Raw genomic sequence first — 9081 nt, 5'->3', positions numbered from 1 at the left:
GGGTTCATTCAGCCTGTTCTTTTATCAGTTGGCATAACCCAAAAATGCCTTAATTCATTCAGTCAATCAGTCGTATCTCATCATCTTCAGAAACTCCTTTTTGGTGATTTCTCCGTTGCTGTCGTGGTCGGCGAAAGCAATCATCTCCTAGGAAAAAGAAGACATGGTCTGCTCAAAAAAATCCAGATAGAAAAGGTTTATGTATCAACCATGCATGCGGTTGTTACTGGACTTCTAACACTTCCAACATAACATTAAATAGAAAATAACATGTTTTAGTAATTTCATTTATTCTACTAACAAGCCTTTGTATTTGCAAGGCCACATGTACAGATGCAGCCATATGGTGCCAGCAAGTGGCCAGAATTTGGAACCACTCAGGGTTTCATCATTACGCCAACTTCACAGCACCTTTCAGTAAGATCATGTGACAACAGGGTGGCCCCTCCCAGGATAACACTCAGGGTCAATCAACCGACCAGTCAGATTGTGATTGTCTGATAGCCCAATTAAATAGTGACATCATAACCATCGGCACAACAGGGGTAGACCTGAATTCTTAAAATAATTCTATTTCTGTCCTTATATGCACCTCATAGTAAAAGACTGAACTAAAAATCATGTTTTGCTAAATCTGTGCCAATGTATGAAGTTGTTCAATGTACATGTTGAAACTACCCTGAACCATCTGCAACAAGTTAAAATAGATCACAGGTTGACTGTTAGGAGCCAGATGACAATACCTGCAACTCTTCATCAGTGAGGTTTTCCTCCAGCTCCTCGGCGACCCGCTTAAGATTTTCAAACGAGAGTTTTCCTGTGCAGTCGTCATCAAACAGATGAAAAACCATGTTCATTTTCTCTTCACACTTTGTGTTTCCCTGTTGAAAAAAACATCATTAACATGATTGTCGATGCTCACTGACAAATTTCAGCACATTTCAGATTCTCTTTTTCTGGGACGTTGAAATGCAAAATGTGTTTGTGGTACTTGATGTCTGTCCATGTTCTCTCTTTCCACACACACACATACACACTTAGCACAGCCTTCAAACAGGCAAAAGTGAGACTTTATAAAATCAAATGTAAATGATGTAATCAGAAACTTCACACTCACCATGTTCTGTTTCATCACTCGCAGAAAGACACCAAAGTCAATTTTCCCAGAGACTGGAAGCATTTTCTGGATTTCGTCTTTCTGTGCTGGAAGTCCAAGGACTCGCAGGCAAACCTGCGGTACACACACAACCCATCATGTTGTGCTACGGAATTGTTATACAGTCGGTTGACAGTATGTGCTGATTGAGAAAAACTATTTAAAAAAAAAAATGAACAGACCAATATCCCTGTGATGTCAATGGTCCCTGTACCGTGAGGGTCAAAGAGGTCGAAAGCTGTCTTCATGTCCCTCATTTGCATCTCGGTCAGCTGGACCTGGATTCTTTCTCGGCCCTCCTTCAGCATCGGGCCGCCAGAGGCAGCAGCTCTGCGAGAACTAGAAGCCTGGAAGATAAAATGTCAGTTCACAATTTCACATTTTCAGTCAAGTCTTTAGCCCCTGAAACAAGTAGAAAAAAATATACATGGAGTGCAGTGTAGTTTAGTAATAGAATAAAAACATTTTATGACAAATGTCCTAATGTTTTACATTTTTGATTTACAAAAATCTTACCATCTACTAATTGTACAACATGACGCATTTATAAAATGTGAAAAATGCTCTTCAATATATTTAAATTCAATTTGAATTTATTGAGGGATTGCAGTATTATGGATACAAATTTGACTTTAATCTCAGAGTTCAAAGAGGAGATGTGGAGGATATAGAAGGCTTTTAGAATTGTACTGACATTGATTCAACATTTTTTTTGACATTTCTAATCCTAATTGAAGTCAAAGGTTTACTGACAGGACTTAAACTTCTCCAACTTCTCTTCTTTTGCTCTTCAACTTCTGTCTAAATTTCCATGGCTCGATGGCCAAAAACTAACAAAAAGACACAGATGGGCGCTCATGTAACGCGAGCCATAAGCAGAGTGTGGGTGTTTGACACTGGATGGATTCATCAGCAAACATTATGGTTTGCACCAATAACTTTTAACAATAACAATTTGTACTCCAGCTTAGCTTCACGCAAACTCTTCGCTGTGCATATTGCACCAGAGTGCCCACTGCATTATCACTTAATCACTGGCAGATGGGCTGGCGCTCATCTCGTCATGCTGCTTAATAAGACCAGTGCAGCGAAAAGATCTGGATATTAATATCAAACAGCGCCACTTCGTCAGCTCTGAAATATGTACAGCAAATCACAGCCAAAACACAGAAATCTCTGCCATTCCTCTTGCGAAGACTTTATCTGAGGTGGTCTTTCAAGCTATGTCAGAGGCTCAAATCAGTCACCAAGAGGTGGCGCCGAGGAGACCCTGACCTCTTCATTTATATAACGTTGTGGTTTAACCGGTTCTGTTAGAAATATAAAGAAACATCAAAGGGGATGAAGCTGACTGAGATCAACCAGCGCCGCAGATTTTCTAGTCCGCATTCCACTGACTGACTGCCTCACAACCAGGCCTTTAAATTACACTGCTGGATTTTAAGTATCGATGTTTATTGGAGTGTTCATTTCACATTTATTTGACAGAACTACCGATTGAACTGGCATATCGTAGCACAGAGGTATAGTTTTAGAACAGGGGTGCAAACAAAATGACACAAACTGCCGTGTGTAATGTATAATGACACCTATGTTATCATAAAAAAAGACAAAGTCTGAGATGAACTGGTTTGTGAAGGGCAGCCAAACTGGGCATTTCTGGGGTAACAACTCTGTTGAGATGCCTCATGACAAGCAAATAGGGATGAATAAAGGCTTAATTTTTCTGAAGCATCACAGTAGCACATTTCCATTCTTGCAGTCAATAAATTTGTTGCGGGAGACGAGGTGGATAGGGGAAACCGGGGCTGTTTGTTGCACTTTTTACTCCTGTGTGAATTGCTCATCATCCAAACATATTTCAACAATCATTCCTACATTAAATGGAAGCTTAAGGTCTAGGCTTGAAATGTGTATCCCTTTCATTTTTCAACATATTGTAACAAAGCGTTAATTAACCATTGAAGACACTCTGACGTCAGAGTGTGAAAGTTAGATTTTTCAAAGAACGATAACCTTCAAGCTTGCAATGCAAAAACAGCACCAACGTGAAAAATGACTGTGAACCATACAAATCACATAATATGACAAATCTAACCGTTTGATGTCAATATCATATTACAGCGCCCTCTAGTGTGGCTGTAATAAGCGATGTGACAACCAACCCTTGTACTAACCAGCCACAGTCTCCCCGACTCTTTTTTTCCCCATTTATATTTGTTTATTTATTTATTTTGCTGGTATATTTTGTCTTTAAATTGGCAATTTAAGACAGTTCAAGGGGTCCTGCTACCTGGAAAAGGAACCCACCTTTTTCTGAGTCCTCATCCTCAGAAAGTCGCCAAAGTCAGTTCTTCCATAGAACGGGATCACTCTCTGGATTTCCTGCTCTTCAGCTAGAGGTCTGATTGCTCGCATGGAGGCCTGAGGTAAAAAAAAAAAAAACAACAACAACAAAAAACAAAACACACACACACACACACACACACACACACACACACACACACACACACACACACACACACACGTGTCATCCTGCTGCTGCTGCTGCTGCTGCTGCTGGACAGGTGAGTCACCAGGACACCTGCGCCCAGTGACTTTTATATGAACAAATTATGCTTTAAAACACCAAAAAAATATCCAGGACACAAAAAGCTTCACAAAAAGCACATGTAACCTAAAGCGACGTGAAAACGAACTTGCCGTGATCCGGGTCACGTCTATGGTTCCCGTGCCTTTTGGGTCGAAGAGGTCGCGGGCCTTCCTCAGGTCTCTCGCGCGCTCCTCTTGACCCAGCAGAAATCGGACTTTTTCTCTCTCCTGCTTCAATCTTTGGTTGCTCGAGGACGTTGGTTTGCGCGGACTCGACGCCTGAATAAGCGAACACACAGACTTTGGTATTGTTTCGACGCGTGTTTGACGAGTTTTTGTCGAGAAATAACGCCGCCGCCATCCAACAGGAAGAAACTAGCAAAAATCTTTATCTGTCTGCGAGTCGGTGTTGTGTCGTCAGTCTCCCAGTCTTTAAACGAATGTGTTGGATTTATTGAATAAAAAGCACTTACCATCTGTGGACCAGTTTAGAGTAAAAAGTTTTTAAGACGTAGAAAATAACGTGCGCTGCACTGTGTGATGGTATTCGACTAGTAGCCAATGAAAAACCAGGCTGCCACTGTAGCCGAAGAAAATTAGCCAATTGGAAAAGCAGCAAGAGAAGAGAGGCGGGTTCATAGTACAGGGACAGCCAATAGCTGAAGGAGTTCCTGGTTTCCAGGCAACCAAAAACAAAGATGGGAGAGAGAAAAAGAACACAAAGATAGTATAACACAGCGAGAGTTTTATTTTAAATCCTTGATCTGAATAAATAGAGGAGACGACGTTATAATTTGACATAGCAAATACAGCCAACGCACATAATTCCAATACGTCATAGTTGGCATAATTCAAGGACAAAACATAGAAGCATAAGTATCGTCACATGGGATTAATGAGTTATTGCCATGTATCTATGTAGCTGAAATTATACATTTATACTTGACTTACCCTGCTCCTTATACTTTCATCAAAGGTGTTTTCCCGAGTAAAATCTATTAGCTTTTTCTACCATCTGGTGGCTGATGCCCTGTACTACATCATTAAGACGACGCGCACAGGAAAACCCGTGCTAACGTGACGCCTCTTAAGGTTGTTAATCAATAACGCGTCTGGGAAGCTTGTTGCAAAAACACTGACGTCGTAACTCACAATTATGTTACATTTCCGTTTTAATTACTCATTTCTAGTCATTTTAAAACCAAGCAGGTTGCAGGTGTATTAAAAAAATATTCATAATGGTTGGATGATTGTATTTATACAAATGAATAATTTGTATTAAAACAAAACAAAAAAAACAACGTACTGCCCAGTTTCATAGCCCATGAAACTGTAACAGCAATGTTTTTGGTTGTCTGTGTGTGTGTGTGTGTTTTGCAGAGATCAGCTGTGGAAACCCACAGCTCATCTCCCCTGATACTTGTACAATAAGCTAAAAATAAATAAATTATTGAATTATTGTAGAAACTCTGAGGCTGAACGTGACAGATTCATCATGACTGGGTAAAAAAACAACAACACAAAAAAAAACAAAAAAAACACACGCTTGTCTGTGGAATTGCATCGGGGATGGTTACCTTGGCAACGTCGGGGAAATTACAACACGGGGCAGCACAGCAAACCTGTGCAACATAAATAGCATTGGCAAGGTCCTGGAGGTGACCTTTTAATTTCCATGAGCCTTTGATTCGGCTAGCGAGTTACATAAGACGTAGGAAAAAAGGAAACAAAAGGGATGAAGCTGTGGCATTTTGTAGCGCTGAGATCACCTGGCACAGCACAGCACAGCGCAGCACAACATGAACTCCACGTGAACTTTTACGCGTCTCCATCTGCGTCCCTTTGGAGCTGCAAGTCCTCCCTAAGGCTCGGCTCTTTGGCAAAACCGGGCCTTTAAATCACGCAGATGGATTTAAAGTAGCAATATAGTGTTTAATGGCCCCAGTGTCCCACAGCAGAGGAAATCCCGTCCTCCTCCCCCACTGTGAGAGATGCATCGCTGTGTTTATCCAGCAAAGTACAAGCACGAGCACGCAAACACATTTCTTGAGCGTCTCTTGATGGAAAAGGAGGTTTAATTTGAAATTTATTCAGCCGAAGCCTTGACGGAAGTGTCAGGTGTCGTGTCTGTGCGCTGGTGTATTTAGGCTTTTATTGGACAGTGATGGAAAAGGAGTGGGAGAAAGCGTAATGTTTTTCGAAGAGATTTCCACGTCATTACAAGCTCCTTCAGCCCAAAATACACTTTCCTCTGTCTACTATTTCAATGGTCCCATTTCATTGAGCTGTTTTTAAGTGCATGTTGTTAAGGTAGATTTTATTTATCCTTTTTTATTACGTTTTTTTATTTGTAACAAGCACATTACAGGCTCACCAATCTTATTTGTTACATCAAAATGTTTTGACCAAAATAAAAAAGCTAACCTGTTTTCTACAGTAGTCCGGTTAATCCAATAACTAGTATCAAGTGCCTTTGATGGCAACCTTTCGCTTTAAGAGTGTCAAAGCTTCTGTGAAAGGCTCCTCATTTTTTTCTCTCTCTCTCTCCCGCTCTCTCCATCTCTCTCTCACACACATCTTTCTTCTGCAGGCATGGCTTGTTGCCGAGGTAACGGGCCCCAGACTGCTTTAGCATTTCAAACATCATCGCCTGGTGAATCAACTTTCACTGACATGTGAATGACAACATGATGCACGACGGGCTCGGCTGCTTCCACCCTTTTAACGTCGGCTCACCCGGCTGCTAAACTTGAAGGCCCCATATTGTCCACCAGTCATTTTATCAGTTCTATAACGTGTGTGTGCGTGCGCGCACGTGTGTCTGATTAAATGAGAAATGTCCATCCTTTCCTTCTTTCGATTGCTAGTCCTTTCCAGAAACTATGCTCTAAAACACACATTTCTGAAGTAACTCAGCTCCTTGTGATGTCATAAAGTGCGCTGCTACCTGAGTAATACCTTATCTTGCTTAGTGATGAGGTATAATTACAGTGCAGCTTGCTTTTAATTCCCGAAACATGTGAAAGCCTACAACAAGACAGCACTTCAGGCTGCAAACATGTTGCAAAACACAATTTTCTCAGGATCTGCCCAAGTTTATTTAAAAAAAAAACAAAAAACAAAAAAAAACAGCATTTAACAAAAAACGGTTTGCCTGGTGCAGGCGACTAAACAGCAAGCGAGTTTCTCCCTTGCTGATTGCACTGTGTGTGAGCGTGCGCGGACCCACGTGCATGCCGCTGACTCATCGCCCCACATTGTCATTAATTGCTCTATTGTCTTTGATTCCGTTCACCTACAAACAAGACAACAACTGTTCTGCTCGGGCAGCGGCAGCAGCAGCAGCCAGTGAGAGAGTGAAGTGGTGATATATTCACGCCGTCACGCCGATGGAGGCGGGGGGGGGGAAACAATTAAGTCGGCTTGTTTGAACGCGCCAGAGTAAACTTTTCTGATGGCGCAGGTCGTTATTGACGCGCTCCGCCCAGTCAATCCCCATCTACCACAGTGTGCACGACAACGTGCGCTTGTTTGGCTCCCTCGGCACGTGCGCTCTTTACGGATAATCCATCCCACTGGAGGCCAATGATTCCAGAGACGACAAAGGGTTAATGTGAATTTCCCAACCACAGAACAGATTGATCTTACTCAGCCCTTCATTATTCATAGTAATGATGAATTCATTTGCATATTTGGATTGCACTCCTCAGATTCGGGAACCTTAATCAAAGGGGCTCATATCAGAAACACGGGGGTCTCTAGATTTCTTACTAACTGAGCAAGATTTCCAGATTATCCCATCCTCACGTTCAGAAACGGATCAGAAAAAAGAAGAACAACAACAACAACGCAAAACACAACAGACCTTGATGTAGATGTAAAAAAACATGGTGTGTTTTGCGTGGCTCTAATATTTCCTGCCACCTCCTAGTATGCGTACCTGGCTGCCTGCCCGCCTGCCTCCTTCTGTGTGGACCTGATCAATATGCATTGTCACTCATTGTAAGCAAGTGGGACACACTGAAGCCCTGGCAGTAGGTTTAGCCTGATGCAACGTTTAGCAATAAACCGGCGTGCTGTAAGAGCACGTAACTCACAGGCTCGCAGTTTAAGCTCGGAGTAAAATCGAGCAATCAAGCATGCACGCACAGATGCAAACACACACACACACACACACACACACATACACACACACACACACAAATTTTGTTTAATAAAGTGAAAGAGCAGCTCGACGCTCGTCTTGTCCTCGACGTCCTTGCTGCTTTTTCCACCACCCCCCCTTCCCTTCTGTTGGCTGGCTCCTATCTGCAGACTTTGTTGGGGCTTGATGACGGAGGCAGGGGTTGCAGTTATTAAGATGACCTGCCTCATTGATCACCTGTCACAGCTATGGATCAGAGCTGAGATCAATGGGAAGGCCTCCTGGCCTGAAGTATGGCAAAGGGAGGCGAGTGAACGCCAGATAATAGTCTGACCCCTCGGGTGCAGGGGTTTGTTTTGATCTCTGTGCGTGTGTGTGTGTGTGCACGCGCGCGCGTGCGTGTGTGCTATCTTGGTTCTTTAATAACGCTATATGCTGGGGTTATCAGTCACCGGTCCTCCCTAAAGCCTGTTCATCTTCTGTAACCCACCTGCTAAACACAGAATGTGTGTCGCTGTGTCATAAATCTACTTTCACTTTGTGCCGTTGCTGCCGTGTTGTGTTGTTCAATGGAATCTTCCCGGCTGATATTCTCCCAAGGTTAAAACCGTCACGGTCAAGGTTTCGGGACAAATATCTCGTTGGGACCATATGGACACATACCACAAAGCACTAGGGAAAAAAAACAAAACACATGCATAACTGAAAACATACCTTGACAATTTTCAGAAGTCAATTTTCCATTTTATCATCTTGAATTAAGAGAACGTATCGCACAATGGATATGAATATTGTAATAATCTATGTTTTGTATATATTTGGTATTGCTGGATTGATAAACAGGGGGTTTAACAATTAAAAAAAAAAAAACACTCCAAATGGTAAATATTGATTTGTCACATTTGGTTTTGTAAATGATTCAGAAAGAAAACACAAAAAAAGCTCCCATAGTTTGGTGTACAATAGAAGATGTGGCTTAGGCTAGAAGTAAAGAGAAGTTAAGAAAAAATAAATAATGATCATAAGTGAATCTGTTTGATGAACATATTTCATTTATATTTGCTACATTTGTTTTGTTTGAAGTGTTTCTGTAACACCCGTGCAGGTCTGAAGAGGTTGTCTATTTCCAACACAAAACACAGTCCTATAGCAACAGCAAAGTGTCAAGAGGACCATCCATTGTCTCTGC

The 9081-nt window shown here is 42.0% G+C and overlaps 1 protein-coding gene and 1 long non-coding RNA gene across 2 annotated transcripts; both read right to left on the bottom strand.

Annotated features, from left to right (window-relative positions):
- Nucleotides 1-7: 7 nt before the first annotated feature.
- LOC142899736 (uncharacterized) lies at nucleotides 8-3595 on the bottom strand. The gene is made up of 5 exons (XM_076043489.1): nucleotides 3467-3595; nucleotides 1339-1503; nucleotides 1118-1231; nucleotides 744-881; nucleotides 8-147 (listed from the first exon to the last, which is right to left on the bottom strand). Exons 1-5 carry the CDS (start codon nucleotides 3572-3574, stop codon nucleotides 67-69), a joined length of 606 nt encoding a protein of 201 aa, XP_075899604.1. The 5' UTR covers nucleotides 3575-3595; the 3' UTR covers nucleotides 8-66.
- Nucleotides 3596-3626: 31 nt separating this feature from the next.
- Nucleotides 3627-4932, bottom strand: LOC142899738 (uncharacterized). Its single transcript, XR_012928802.1, has 3 exons — nucleotides 4700-4932; nucleotides 4222-4419; nucleotides 3627-4027 (listed from the first exon to the last, which is right to left on the bottom strand). It is a non-coding gene; the product is annotated as an uncharacterized LOC142899738 (long non-coding RNA).
- Nucleotides 4933-9081: the final 4149 nt, after the last annotated feature.

This window comes from Nelusetta ayraudi, unplaced genomic scaffold (assembly GCF_046127955.1).
Source record: "Nelusetta ayraudi isolate G7.1 ecotype Tasmania unplaced genomic scaffold, CSIRO-AGI_Nayr_v1 ptg000075l, whole genome shotgun sequence".
In the NCBI taxonomy this organism is placed as follows: Eukaryota; Metazoa; Chordata; class Actinopteri; order Tetraodontiformes; family Monacanthidae; genus Nelusetta; species Nelusetta ayraudi.
The sequence above is the reverse complement of the archived record's forward strand: the minus strand, read 5'-3'. Positions and strand labels throughout refer to the sequence as shown.

Excerpts from the sequence above, each read along its gene's own strand:
- LOC142899736 (XM_076043489.1), bottom strand. The coding sequence starts at position 3,574 with ATGCGAGCAATCAGACCTCTAGCTGAAGAGCAGGAAATCCAGAGAGTG. Across the intron at positions 882-1,117 it reads GAGTGATGAAACAGAACATG|GGAAACACAAAGTGTGAAGA; the intron begins GTGAGTGTGAAG and ends TTTTTTCAACAG. Across the intron at positions 148-743 it reads TCACTGATGAAGAGTTGCAG|GAGATGATTGCTTTCGCCGA; the intron begins GTATTGTCATCT and ends TCTTTTTCCTAG.